This window comes from Monodelphis domestica, chromosome 8 (genome assembly GCF_027887165.1).
Source record: "Monodelphis domestica isolate mMonDom1 chromosome 8, mMonDom1.pri, whole genome shotgun sequence".
Classification (NCBI taxonomy): domain Eukaryota; kingdom Metazoa; phylum Chordata; class Mammalia; order Didelphimorphia; family Didelphidae; genus Monodelphis; species Monodelphis domestica.
In genome coordinates this window covers 236,717,114-236,732,457 of record NC_077234.1, presented here as the reverse complement: position 1 = coordinate 236,732,457, position 15,344 = coordinate 236,717,114, and the positions used below count along the sequence as shown (strand labels likewise).

General features: G+C 38.9%; 2 protein-coding genes across 2 annotated transcripts in view; one reads left to right on the top strand and one right to left on the bottom strand.

Annotated features, from left to right (window-relative positions):
* The window catches only part of CA5B (carbonic anhydrase 5B), a 72,089-nt gene extending 60,800 nt beyond the window's left edge, over positions 1 to 11,289 (bottom strand). Inside the window, exon 1 of the mRNA XM_007500870.3 lies at positions 11,153 to 11,289. The gene's annotated coding sequence lies outside the window, so the exon portion shown is untranslated. The remainder of the gene's footprint in view (positions 1 to 11,152) is intronic.
* LOC130455945 (uncharacterized) lies at positions 10,959 to 11,872 on the top strand. Its single transcript, XM_056808475.1, has 2 exons — positions 10,959 to 11,431; positions 11,657 to 11,872. The coding sequence occupies exons 1-2, from the start codon at positions 11,050 to 11,052 to the stop codon at positions 11,713 to 11,715; spliced, it is 441 nt and encodes a 146-aa protein (XP_056664453.1). The 5' UTR covers positions 10,959 to 11,049; the 3' UTR covers positions 11,716 to 11,872.
* The last annotated feature ends 3,472 nt before the right edge of the window (positions 11,873 to 15,344 follow it).

The window sequence follows — 15,344 nt, the reverse complement described above, 5'->3', positions numbered from 1 at the left end:
TGGATCAGAGCAGGCACGTTTCCTCTTCACTATCTGGATCCAGGCAAATCATGGCACGGACTTCATCTCGCAGACGTTTTGGTGGCTCACTTTCCTAACTTTTAACGCCCACACGGTCATAGCCATCTTCTGTCTAATTAACGTAAAACAGAAAAGCTCAAATGCAAATAGTCTTTCACCAGAGACCTGCTCGGCAGGAAAACAGCCCTGGCTGACTAAATAGCTTCTCTTCACCATGCGCTTGGTGGACAGAACCAACAGATTACTGATCACCACAGTATAGGTCCTATTGCCGTAGCTACCACTTGGTTACCTGGACTACTCTGGTAATCCCTTTCATTTCCTTTCTTACTTCCATCCTCCTTTCTTCCTCTTTTTCCATCATGCTACTCTATCTTCCTCGTGTAAAGATTTGCTCATTTAATCCTTGCTGCCCCAAATCCTCCAGTGGTTCCCTCCTGCCACAAAATAGAGTCTAAATGTCAGATGGAGGCCTGATATCCAAGGCCCCTAAAGTCTGACACACTATTACCTGTCCAGCCTTACTTTAGACCTTCTCCCTTTACATATTTTCTAATCGGTACTCCCCTTCGACTCAGGCCTTCACTTCTATCAGCCTCTCCAAGCTTTTCAGAATCCCAGTAACGCTGGCCTGTGAGCCAGTCAGAGCCCAGCCCAACAGGCCTCCAAAGCCAACTACTGATTGTAGAATTGACTGTGGCCTAGATCTTACTCTGGAACCCAGTGCCCTCAAGGCCTGTGGGGTGGCTGAGAGAGGAGATCCTAGATAGCCTGAGACTTTGGGCTTAGACCCTGGAGGATGGAATAAGCCTCAGCAGCTGTCTCCAAAGCCCTCAATTTCCAACACCTTTTCTTAGGTCCTGCCTCAGTAGCAGCACCAGGACCCAACAGTGCAACAGCACCAGTCACACCTTCCATAATCATCCAAACTCCCCATATTCTAGGCAGGCAGCTCTTTACTCTGCCTGAACCCTGCCTAAACATACCCACCTGCTGACACCAATTCTGAGATTTGGACACTAAAGCTGGGAGCTCCACCCATCTGTTGAGGTACACTAGAGATCAAGCAACAGCCAATATGTTTGCAAGATGCATTACAGATTTTATTACATTTCCTTCCTTCCTTCCTTCCTTCCTTCCTTCCTTCCTTCCTTCCTTCCTTCCTTCCTTCCTTCCTTCCTTCCTTCCTTCCTTCCTTCCTTCCTTCCTTCCTTCCTTCCTTCCTTCCTTCCTTCCTTCCTTCCTTCCCTCTTTCCCTCCTTCCCTCCCTCTAGGGAGATAATATTTGTAAAGTGCTTAGCATAGTCCCTGGCACATGAAAGGTGATTAATAAATGCTTGTTTCCTTCCATTCCCCTACTGTACTAATAATTATGTACATTCTAAAACAAATACAAAAATAGAAACTTAAAAAGTGAGATAAAATGAAATAATATTTTGTCCTAGAGTCAATAGGAACCGCTGAAGTTTATTGATCATAAAAGTGTGTTTTTTCCCACATGTGCTTTTTCCCAGTCAGTTAACACATTTAACAGGAAAGCCCTGCTGAGAGTATCAGCATTGATTGATGTGAGATTAGTACAATGGGGAAACGGAGGGGAATAAGCATTTATTAATCACCTATCATGTGCCAGGTACTAAGCTAAGTACTTTACACATGTTATTTCAATGAATCCTCAAAAGAATTCTATAATAAGATAGGTGCTATTATTATTATCCCTATTTTATATTTTACTGAGGCAGACAGAGGTTAAGTCAAACAGGGTCAAACATCTAGGAAGTATATGAGGATGAATTTGAACTCGGGTTTTCCTAACTCCAGGCTCATTGCTCCATTCACTGCACCAAATAACTGCTTCTAACAGAAGTATTTTTCAATTATTTATAGACAAGTAAATATCTACATATGAGTTGTGATAAGAATTTTTTGAGACATCTGGAGATCACTGATCTATCTTCTTCATTTGAGGGAAACTGAAGCCTGGAAGAGGTTAAATGGAAGAGTTGGAAGCAATATAGAGTACTTGGATTACAAAGTGATTTCCTCACAATAGCCCTTTGTGTTTGGTAGCTGAAATGATGAAATAAGGAAATGGAGAAAAAAAAAACCTGCCTAATATTATAAAACTAGTAAATTCCAAGTCTGGAACTTGACTTAGATATTCTGATTCCAAAACTAATTTGTAATATTCTTTCCACTAAGTCACAAAGGCACTTAATGAATTGATTTGAATTGAATGGAGTCCAATTCCCATACTTGAATTTATTCTACAACACTGCTGACAAATCTGTCCTCTTCTCAAATACTCCAGATGACAGAGAATTCATACCATTTCATGATACCATTCCTTCTCTCTTCAGAAGATTCTGGCTTTTAGGAAGTTCCTAAGTCAAAATAAGTTTCCTATTTGGTCTCCCTGTCTCAGTCACTCCCTTTCTAATCCATCTTTCACATAGATGCCAAATAATTTTCCTAATGTGTAAATCTAGCCATGCCACTCCTCCACTCAATAAACTTCAGTGACTTGGCTCTCTATTATCACAAGGCCCAAAGATTATTTCATTTTTATCTCATTTTACTAAATTTCTATAATCTCTATCCTAACCTCACAGAATAAATATAATTTCTCTTTTAGAGCACTGACATTTGCTAACCTTACAGCAATCAGTGCTGATCCTCTTAGCAGGGCTATCCTGGTAAATGTTTTAACAAGTGACTCTGGAAAAAAGCCCATGAAGGACACCGTTTTAGATTTAATCTGCATGATTGGCATCTCCTCCATCACTTTTTAAAAGTCCAGACAATTAACAAAACAATAAATTAAGTCATGATTTATAACATGTGTTGGTTTCCAAGGTATAAATGCTCACACTGGAAATATAACAATTGGCTCCAGCGTATCCCAGCCTTAGGTAATAACTCCTTCATTGTGAGCTGAAAGCAAGTTTAAACCTTTTCACAGAACTTGTAAACCAAAAAGATGTAAGACAGTCCTAGTTCATCAAGAGGCTTTATTGTTTATTTTGTAAAATGTGCTAAAGACTAGGGATAGAATAAAATACAAGCAAAGGGCAGTCCCTGCCCTCAAAGAGCTTAAACTTTTTAGGATGGCTGATCTACTCTTCCTCCAAATGGAAGTTCTGTGAAGAACTCACCAAACGGGAGAAGGGTCCCATAGGAGTTGATTAGGGGGCAACTAAGACAAAGTGAAATGCTTTTCCGCCATTTTCTACATTGTGGCTCCAAACCAAAAAGAAATGTTGGAAATTTATTCTGGAAACTATGGTAACAATTATAGATGAGGATCTATCTCAGTGAAATCTTAATTTCAAATAAGTGGGGATAGAGAAAAGGAAAATGGTTTTTATTAGTCAAGCCATGTAATATATGACCCAGAATTATCCTTTCAGGAAACTGCAAAACAGACTTCTTTCCTTTCATTTTAAAGAGGTAAAGAATGAGAAGAACCGGTCTGAAGAGACACCTGAGGTAAAAATAATTTAGTCTTATTTGGTACTGAAGATTATGTTTTTGTACTTTGTTTACACTTCAGCTGAAGATAGTTGAATATGTCTGACACACATGAGAGCAATTCAGAATTCTGAGAAAATGGTAGATATAAATCCTGAAAATTTCTTTATTTTAAATTTCTTCAATTGTTTATACCATGAATAGTTATGTAGGTAGCTTGTAGCACCATTCTCATTATTTTACAGTCATTTCTTTTATGCAACAAACAATTTGGAAAATTTCCCCTGCAGTTCTTTTGATGGAGCACAGTTCTATGGTATGTTTGAAGGTCTGTTTATCTATCTATCTATCTATCTATCTATCTATCTATCTATCTATCTATCTATCTATCTATCTATCTGTCTGTCTATCTGTCTGTCTACCTATCTGTCTGCCTATCTATCTATCTATCTATCTATCTATCTATCTATCTATCTATCTATCTATCTATCTATCTATCTATCTGTCTGTCTGTCTGTCTGTCTGTCTACCTGTCTGCCTATCTATCTATCTATCTATCTATCTATCTATCTATCTATCTATCTATCTGTCTGTCTACCTATCTGTCTATCTATCTATCTATCTATCTATCTATCTATCAATCATCTATCTATCTATCTATCTATCTATCTATCTATCTATCAATCATCTATCTATCTATCTATCTATCTATCTACCAATCCATCCATCTATCTATCTATCTACCTATCTACCTATCTGTCTGCCTATCTATCTATCTATCTGTCTGTCTGTCTGTCTGCCTATCTATCATCTATAAGCACACAAAATTTAAAAGTATATATAGTTATCTATATTTTTAAAGTTTTAGTTCCTTTGTATATGTATGAGTCTATTTATGTTCTCTTTTTTTTGCCCTCCCTCCCTCCCTCCCTCCGTCCCTCCCTTCCTTGCTTATCCCCTCCTAACTCCAAATTTCTTTCCCAGATTCCTCTCCTACTTAGCTATATCCTTCTCTTGCTCTTATGGATATGAATCCTTTCCAGACATGAGAAGATTCAAGGTTTTCCTACTTGTATGTAGAGTTCTGTCTTCATAGTTCCTGATAAAGCACTCTGTCTAGTCAGCTGGGGATATGAATCTGTCTACAGTACTGATCATACACCATGGGAACCAGAATAAATTCCCTCTCCCAGAAAAATCCATTTATTGAGGTCCTTTCCTGTCTTCAAGACCTACTTGTTCGTTTCCCATTTGTTGTTCTTGTTCAGTTTCAGTTGTCTCTGACTCTCTGCTATCCCATCTGGGGTTTTCTTGGCAAAGACATTGGAGTGGACTGCCATTTTCTTGTCCTGCCCATTTTACGGTTGAGAAAACTGAGGCAAACAGGGTTAAGTGATTCAACCAGGGTAACACAGCTAAGTATCTGAGACCAGACTTGAACTCAGGAAAATAAGTTCCTGATTCAAGGCCATGTGCTCTAATCACTATGCCCCCAGCTACCCCCGTTTCCTTTACATACAATCTATTATCCACTGCCTCGCCTTTGCACAAGCTGTCCCATTCCCCTGCCTCCTTGCCATCCCTGAATCCCCTGAAGAGTCAGCTTAAGGGCCCTCTTGTAAAAGGGCCTCTCCTTCCTCCCCTCGATGGTTAGCACTACGCTCTGCAATGGCGGCTAAAGATACTTTCACTTATATTTCTGCAATACCAATTCTGAACTTCAAACCATTGTCTCCCACAGTGACCACAGACATCATGACTGTATTTTAAATTGGATTATTATTTATCGTATATTTATATGGTACATGATATACTTAAAGTGTATTACTGTATTTTTAAACCCTTACTTTCCATTTTAGCGTCCATACTGTGAAGTGATTCCAAGGCAGAAGAGTAGTAAGGACGGGTTGGTAATTGGGCTCAAGTGACTTGCCCAGAACCACATAGCTAGGCAGTGTCTGAGATCACATTTGAACCCAGGACCTCCTGTCTCCAGGCCTGGCTCTGAATCCACCAAGCCACCTAGGCACCCCCTTTTACTATTGTATTTTAAGAGATTTGTATAAGGAACCTGAGAAAAAGAAGGCAAACCACTTTGGTGTCTGTCAAGAAAACCCCAAATGGAATCATGAAGAGTCAGAAAGAAAAAAGGACTGAATAACCACAAAATAAAGAGAATGAGTTTAATTGTTATTCAGATGAGATTATCAACAGTGATACTTTGAAAAAAAACTGAAAGAAGATAAAGAGAAAAAGAATAAAGAAAACTAAGAACTATTTAACTCATACCTTAAGAAGAAACAAGAGAATTTGGGGGAGACTTTGCTGGAATTTGGAGAGCTTAATGAATTGATGGACTGTTTTACAAATGAAGAAAAACAGGGGAAAAGTTCAAGATGATTCTGGCTGATCTTTCTCACAGTTAAAACACTGTAAATAATTTATGTATTTGTGTTATCATTGGTTGCATTGATAATACATTATATAGCCAATCACTTTAATATTTATTTAAATCTTGGAGACTGAGTTATTATAAATATATGAGTAACTGCTCTCTTTTTTGGTAAAGAGTTTCAGTAAATTCAATGCCTCTACCTCAGTTCATTAAATAGTATTTAATTAAGAGTAGCTGATTAAGCCAGAAAATTTACTTAGGCAAGAAAAAGAAAAATTTCCAAACTTTCTCCTCTCCCCCTTAATGAGAATGAAGATTTTTTATAACAATTTTGTTTGTCAGGCTAACTCTTTGTGAAAGGGGACCTTCATTATTTGGTACTATTTTTTTTAATCCAGCCAGAGTAAAAAAGTCACAGGGCAAACACAAATTATCACAGGCAATTCATTTCACTACTCTGTGCCTCAGCTTATATATATATATATATATATATATATATATTTTTTTTTAATATATATATATAATAAACCCTTACCTTCTGTCTTGGAGTCAATACTGTGTACTGGTTCCAAGGCAGAAGAGTGGTCAGGGCTAGGCAATGGGGGTCACACAGCTGAAAAGTGTCTGAGGCCAGATTGGAACCTGGGACCTCCCATCTCTAGGCCCGACTCTCAATCCACTGAGCTAACCAGCTGCCCCCTGTGCCTCAGTTTTTTAATCTGTCAAATAAAATTAATGAGAAAAGTGTTTTGTAGTCCTGGAAAATACTATATAAATGTGATTAACAAATGCAATTTACAAAATGCAATAGCTATACTTCAATGATAGCTAGTATCAATAACAGTTGATATTAAGAAATTTCAATAATAATCAATATTAATAGCTAACAGCTAACATTTATACCGTGCTTACTATGTGGCAGACACTGTTCTTCATGCTTTGCAATTATTATATCATTTGATCCTTACAACAGCTGCTGGATTTTAAAGAAAGGTAGGTGTTAGTATTATCCATATGATTAGGAAACGGATGCAAAAAGAGATTAAAGGGGAGGCAGAGTCAAGATGGAGTCATTAAACATTTCTCCACTATATTTTAATCTTATTGGGGTCAGGAGTTTTGCTGCCTGAGAGGTGAGTTTGACAGCTATGCCTTATACAGAAATTACTTTTACCATTTTACAAATAAAGAAATAGGTCTCAAGAAGGCCTCTTTTGGAGGCAGAGTCAAGATGGCAGCATAGAGGCAGTGAAAGTTCAGACCTCTGAATACCCTTCCTTACCCATTACAAACTAAATGCTCCTAGGGGACTAAAAATCAAGCCTAACAATAAGACAGAGCCAAGGAACTCTCCTGCTGACTCAACTTAAAAGGTATTCCCCCCCCCCCCAAAAGCTGGAATCCGAGAACACTTGGGTTTAAGGGGAAGGAAGAAGGAAGGTACCAGGCCCCTCCCCCACCTAGAGTGCTAAGCCTGCAGTGGCATATGGAACCTCTGGGCTGGCAAAGGTACTGGTCTGGAAGGAGTACCTTGTGGGCAAAGTTGTGCCAGGCTCAGAGTGTCCAACACAGGCAGTGGGGAAACAGAGAAGAAATGCAGAGTGCAGAGCAATTTGCAATGGGGATAAACTAGAAGCCTTCCCAATAAGATCAGGAGTAAAACAAGGATGCCCATTATCACAACTATTCTTTAACACTGTACTAGAAACACTAGCAGTAGCAATTCGAGAAGAAAAAGAAATTGAAGGTATTAAAATAGGCAAGGAGGAGACCAAATTATCACTCTTTGCGCATGATATGATGGTCTACTTAAAGAATCCTAGAGATTCAGCCAAAAAGCTAGTTGAAATAATCAACAACTTTAGCAAAGTTGCAGATACAAAATAAACCCACCTAAGTCATCAGCATTTCTATATATCTCCAAAACATCTCAGCAGCAAAAACTAGAAAGAGAAATCCCATTCAAAATCACCTTAGACAAAATAAAATACTTGGGAATCTATCTGCTGAGACAAACACAGCAACTATATGACCACAACTACAAAACACTCTCCACACAATTAAAACTAGATCTAAACAATCAGAAAAACATTAATTGCTCATGGGTAGGATGAGCTAACATAATAAAATGACAATCCTACCCAAATTAATTTACTTATTTAGTGCTATACCCATTGAACTACCAAAAAACTTTTTTTACTGAATTAGAAAAAGCTATAACAAAGTTCATTTGGAAGAACAAAAGATCGAGGATATCCAGGGAAATCATGAAAAAAAAAATACAAAGGAAGGTGGCCTTTCAGTCCCAGATCTCAAACTATACTATAAAGCACTGATCATCAAAACAATTTGGTTCTGGCTAAGAGACAGAAAAGAGGACCACTGGAATAGACTTGGTCCACTTGAGTGACCTGAGCAAGACAGTATATGATAAGCCCAAAGATCCCAGCTTTGGGGACCAAAACCACTTTTTGATAAAACCTGCTGGGAAAATTGGAAGACAGGTTTGGATCAACATCTTCACCCTACACCAAGATAAATTCAGAATGAGTGAATGACCTGAATATAAAGAAGGAAACTATAAGCAAATTAGGTGAACAGAATAATATACATGTCAGATCTTTGGGAAAGGCAAGACTTTAAATCCAAGCAAGAGCTAGAAAAAAATCACAAAATGTAAAATCAATAATTTTGACTACATCAATAAAAAAGGTTTTGTACAAACAAAACCAATGCAACCAAAATTAGAAGGGAAGCAACAATCTTCATAACAAAAACCTCTGACAAAGGTCTAATTACTCAAATTTATAAAGAGCTAAATCAATTGTACAAAAAATCAAGCCGTTTTCCAATTGATAAATAGGCAAGGGACATGAATAGGCAATTTTCAGTTAAAGAAATCAAAACTATTAATAAGCACATGAAGAAGTGTTCTAAATCTCTTATAATCAGAGAGATGCAAATCAAAACAACTCTGAGGTATCACCTCACACCTAGCAGATTGGCTAACATGACAGTTATGGAAAGTAATGAATGCTGGAGGGGATGTGGCAAAGTAGGGACATTAATGCATTGCTGGTGGAGTTGTGAATTGATCCAACCATTCTGGAGGGCAATTTGGAACTATGCCCAAAGGGCAATAAAAGACTGTCTGCCGTAGCACTGCTGGGTCTGTACCCCAAAGAGATAATAAGGAAAAAGACTTGTACAAGAATATTCATAGCTGTTCTCTTTGTGGTGGCAAAAAATTGGAAAATGTGTGACTGCCCTTCAATTGGGGAATGGCTGGACAAATTGTGGTATATGTTGGTGATGGAATACTATTGTGCTCAAAGGAATAATAAGCTGGAGGAATTCCATGGAGACTGGAACGACCTCCAGGAAGTGATGCAGAGTGAAAGGAGCAGAGCCAGGAAAACATTGTACACAGAGACTAATACACTGTGGTACAAGAGAACATAATGGACTTCTCCATTAGTGGCAATGCAGTGATCCTGAACAACCCAGAGGGATCTAAGAGAAAGAATATTATCCACATTCAGAGGGGAAACTGTGGGAGTAAAAACACGGAAGAAAAACAACTGCTTGAATACATGGGTCAAGGGGATATGGCTGGGGATGTAGACTCTAAATGGTCAAACTAGTGCAAACATCAACAACATGAAAATAGGTTCTGATCAAGGACATATGTGATACCCAGTGGAATTGTGGGAAGGGATGGGGGAGGGGCAGAAGGGAAATAATTCGATTCTTGTAACCAAGGAATAATGTTCTAAATTTAATAAATAAATTTTTAAAAAAGAATATGAAAAGGAAAAAAGGAAAAAAAAAAGATTAAAGGTCTTGCCTTGGGTCACACAGCTAGTAAGTATTTGAAGCCACTTTTGAATTCAGGTCTTCATGACTCTAGAGCTGGAGTTTTATCCATTGTGCCATTTTGTTGCCCTAATAATAATGATAATGATAATCCCTAATAACTAGGATTCTTCTTTTTAAGAAAAGTCCTTACCTTTCATCTTGGAATCAATTAATTCCAAGGCAGGAGTGATAATAACAAGGCAACATGGGATATGTGACTTGGCCAGGATCCTAGAGTAAGGAATTATCGGAGGCTACATTTGAGCACAAGACCTCCCATCTTTAGGACCGGATCTCAATCCACAGAGCCATCTAGCTGCCCCTATTAATTAGTATTCTTGAAGCCAACAATAAAAATACAGATTGGTAGAGGAAGAAGGACAGGAAATGGCGAAATTAAAATATATAACTAAAACATTTAATACTAATACTTTCAAAATAATAACCTATGCTATTGCTAAACGGAAGCATATTCCATATTGCCATTGACTGCTAGAACATTTATAACTACAAACCTTTATTTCTATTTGTTCCCCAACACTGTAAAATGATCCTTTTCACTTACAAGTAAATTTCCTAGACTATTGTCATTATTAAATAACATTTAATGAACTCATAGTCTTTGAGCTAACTTTTTTCCTCCCAAAACAAAGGGTTCTATATCGGAATGTATAATATCAGGTTTAAATATTTGTGATACTAGCATAGGGCAAACAATTAAATGCATATTGCCAGTAAAAAGATATTCTTTATGGAATAATACTGATGCTGGCAAAGTGTTTTATATAGTTTCTCTCAATTGAGCCTTATCACCCTATTTTCATAGATGGATCAACTGAGACTGAGACAGCTAAGGCAGAAACGATTTTTCATTTTTGTGTGTTTGTACCCTCGACATTTAAAATGATGTCTTGCCCCTAGCTGACCAGACTAATAAGAACTTGAGTTGGGCTAAATTAAAACCAAAGCGGGGAGGGGATAAGATCCTTGGGGTGAGGGTGAGGGAGAGGGGAGAGGGGAGGGAAGTACTCGAAAAACACAAGACTTTCTGTTTGGAAAAAGGAACCGTTTATTTAGACAAGTGCCATCCCCTCAGTGGTAAGACAGAGAGGGAATGAGGAGGGGGTGGGGGGAAGGAGAACGGAATCCGAGGGTTAGACTCAGTCTCCGACAGATGGCGCTGTCACCTCACCCCCTCCCTTCTATGCCTCTCCATTCCTCCCCAAGCTCGCTCTAGATACCGGGCGAGAAGGGGGTAATGGAGAGGGGGGGGGAGGAGAAGCTCGCGATTCGCGCTCGTGCTCATGCTCGCGCTCCGCGCGGCCGCCACTACGTCACCCTTCCCACCCTTACTGGCCGCGAGCTCAGCCTCGACACTGTCACCTGCCCCTCTCTCTAAACCGTTACCTTCGGCTCTCCGCTCTGGCGCGTGCTCGCTGGGGCGCGCGCTCACGCTGCCGCCCACTCACTCCCTTAGCAGCAATCTCTCTCGCGCTGCAGCGGCATCAACCGCCATCTTGGGAGACACCGCCTCCTCCCCGCCCCCCCGCCCCCCTGCTGGGAGCCGCCTCCCCTCCGGTCCCCTCCCTCTCCTCTTCTCCCCCGTCCGGTTTCCATCCTCTGCGTGCTCTTCAGGATACCTAGAAATCACATCTAATTATTATGCACCTCGGTCGCAGTTAACACGTGCGTATCACGCTCTATTGCATCCCTGTGTGCGGTCCCCAGAAACAGTTGGCTGGAGGAGGATGCTGGTAAATGTTTAACGACCAGCTCTCCGAGGGAGAGAGGACCGCATAAGTTTGTGACACGCTGTCAAATTTAGACTGAATTATAAATATTTTCATCACTCGATTGAGTCTAGACAGGCAACGGAACAGTAAATCAAGCCCCGGGTTGTAATCCTTGCAGATCTCACTGAAAATTGCATACTATTGATGTTAATGCGGGGGCTGATAACCAATATGTAACGCTGGACCGGGACCATCGAATTATACTTGGCCAAAGCTGGAGGGCGCATGAAGGACCGTCTACACCAACCCTCTCCTGTTTACAGATGAGGAATGTGAGGGACAGAGACGGGAAGTGTCTTGCTCAAGACTGAATTAAATTCACCCCCCCCCCCCCCATTATGAACTGACTTCTTTTCTTCATCGTCCCATCCCCTAGCGCTTCCCAGTAGTACCAGCCCAGCGGATGCTTTTCTGTGGTGCCCTGTGACTCCCTGAGCCCCACTCGGGCTTATTTTCTCCTGGCAGTATCCTAGGTTCCAAAATTAACTTTGCTTTTTCCTTTCATTAAGAAGTTTGGACCTTTAGGTGACTCAGAGGATAGAGCTCTGTTGCCTCGGTAAATTTACCATCCCCCCCCCCACTCCCAGTTTTAAGCTGAACACACTGAAATTCAAAATAGGAATTCATCTCTCCTGACAGACTTCTTCCATGTCCAGAAATGAAAGAACTTGTTTTCTTGCACACTTAGGGCGTCCTAGTCACAGAAAATACTCACTGCTGTCACCACTGGACTTTTTCTGATATCTTCTGGTTTGGGGGAAAATAGTGACAAAGTGGGAAATGGATGATGTAAGAGAGATTGAAAACTCAATTCCTCCATATTTTCATTCATAGCCTTTTAAGGGCAGTTAGAGCTCTGGGCCATTTACTAGCTGTGTGACCTGGGGTCAGTCACTTAACCCTGTTGGTCTCAGTTTCCTCATCTATAAAATGAACTGGATACGGAAGGAACTACTTGGCTACCTCTGCCAAGAAAACTCCAAACAGAAGAATTGGATATGACTGAAAAGACTGAACAATAAAAAAGGTATTACCTGTTTTCTTGACATTCTCATTTTCAATAACATGAGAACTCACGCTTGCAATGTTAAATATATCTGTTTTCACAATTTAAAAAACGATCTGCATTTTACTTTTCATTTTTGAAATCTAGGATTGTTCCCATAATAGCTTATTTTATCCTAACTAGAGATTCCATGTAAACATATCAGGTTCTTTCACTTCTTTCTTCAAAATCTTGAATAAAATGTAGAAAATAGAAACTCTTAATCTGAAAATTTACTCCGTTGGCAATAGTCATTTTTTGCCTTAAAAAATTTAATTAGTTTAGAATATTTTCCCATGATTCCATGATTCATGTTCTTTCTCTCTCCTCCTCCCACCTCCATCCCGTAGCCAATGCGCAATTCCACTGGGTTTCCATATTATTAATATTTATATTAGGGTGATCATTTGGAGTCTACATCCCCAATCATATCCCCACCAACCCATTGGCAATAGTCTTGAAGTCTTCCCTCACTTTCAAAATGTTCCAACAGTAAGGTTTTGTCAACAAAAAGGGATATGAAAGGTACAAAATGCATTGTTTTCAAGTCACCGAGTAAATATTTAACCACAATGAAAGAGGGCCTAATGTCAGAAAATGTAGTGCATTCTGGTCCTTCCGTACCCTATTTATGTTTTATTAGCCTAATTTAGACAGAGTAAGAAAGTACACAGTTTCCTTGGAGAAATCTTTCTCTCTTAAAATTCTTAATTTTAGCTTTGTAATCGAATGTTGACAAAAATTACATTTACGTAGTTTGTTGGAGTTAATTTTTAGTTCCAAATAGTAGAGATTAACTTCTCCACAAGTAAAAGAATGTTAACTTGTGAAAAATAAAAGTCAATGTTCATAATGCTCATGGCTATTAATTAACTTAAAAAATCTGATGATTCTCTTCATTATCGTGGTTTCATAAGACTTTCCCCTTCTTAATAGAGGTCATAAGGTACAAGACAGGAGTCCAAAATTTTCCAGTGCCATGACAGTTGTTTTTTCTTAAAATACAAAATATCAAGAACCCAGCCTCACCTTTTATGAAATTCTTAGAACACTCAGCTTAATGTCAGGTTATATTTTAGCTATTTCTTCCACAGTATATACTATATGAAGATTATATCCCAATACAAGTCCAGGAAATAAAAACATTCAGGAAAATCTTAAAACATCAACTAGATACACATAGTTATTGAATCACCTAAGGCAAAATGTCGTAGGAACACTATCTGGATTTATCCCAAGCAACTGATATCATGTTTGACTGAAAAGGAGGAAATTTGTCTCATGCAACTATTTAAATATGTGATTGTGTTTAATAAGATTTTAAAGCTAAAAGTAAATGTATATGAAACCAAAAATACTGACCGAGCCACACATCTGAACATATGAATTGGGCTAAAATAGAAACCTTTAAAACTGAAAATATCAAATATATGTGAAAAAATATGTGAAAGGAACCACAAATTTTAAACAAAAGCACTATTAAAAGGCAGGTGGGTTCAGATTAAATTCAATGGCCAATCTTGGTGTCCAAGAATAACTGATTAAATACTCTTCACATCTTATAGAAAAATAGTAGGCTATACATGAAGAACTGTGAGTAAGGATGGAAGGAAAGAAGGAAGGAAGAAAGGAAGGACCTATTAAAAACTAGGTGTTTTACAAATATGATCTCATTTAATGGTCACAACAATGTATTATCAGACCCATTTTACAGTTGAGGAAACTGAAGCAAACAGTAGTTAAGTTTCTTGGTCAGGGTGATGCAGCTATGTGTCTGTGACTAGATTCGAATTCAGGAATTTCTGACTGGAGGCCTAAAACTGAAACATCCAGTCAGTCCTCTCTAATATGGGGGGAAAACTGTTGATCAGGGTGTGTGTGTGTGTGTATGTGTTTGTGTGTGATGTTCTAAGGAAGGAATTTTCAGGGATGAGGATCATAGTGAATAAGTCACTTAACCTTGTTTGCCTCAGTTTCCTCATCTGTCAAATGAGCTAGAGAAGGAAATGGCAAACCACTCTAGTAACTTTGCCAAGAAAACTCCAAAGGGGTCACAACGGGTCAGAGAGAACTGAAATGACTGAACAAGAAAAATCAGAAGTTTTAAGGGACAACTAGGTGGCTCAGCAGACAGATGGGGAGGTCTTGGATTCGAATGTAACCTCAGACACTTCCTAGCTGTGTGACCCTGGGCAAGTCACTAAATCCCTATTGTCTAGTCCTTCTGCCTTGGAACCAATACACAATTTGATTCTAAGATTCTACCTTGGAACTGAAATTCTAATATTGATTCTAAGACAAGAAGGTAAGGGTAAGGTAAAACAATCAGTAATTGTTGATGAGAAGCACCTTTCTCCTCAGCCCCCATTTATCCTCTGTTTGTTTACATCTGTTGTATCTTGTTTCCTCCAATTCATTTGTGAGCTCCCTGTGAGCAGGAGCTCTTTTTCTTTGTATCTCCAGGATGTAACATAGTATCTGGCACAAACTAGGTACTTAAAAAATGTTGGTTGACTGACTCCATGCCTTTTAATTCTTTTCTACTTTCTATTCTCCTTTTTTTTTTGAAAATTTTATTTAATTAAATGATTTAGAATATTTTCCCATGGTTATAAGACTCATATTCTTTCCCTCCCCTCCCCTCATCCCCTTCCCTTATCCGAAGATGTGTCATTGATCAAGACCTATTTCCAAATTATTAGTATTTGCACTAGGGTGATCTTTTAGAGTCTGCTTTCCCAGTCATAGCCCCATCAACCCA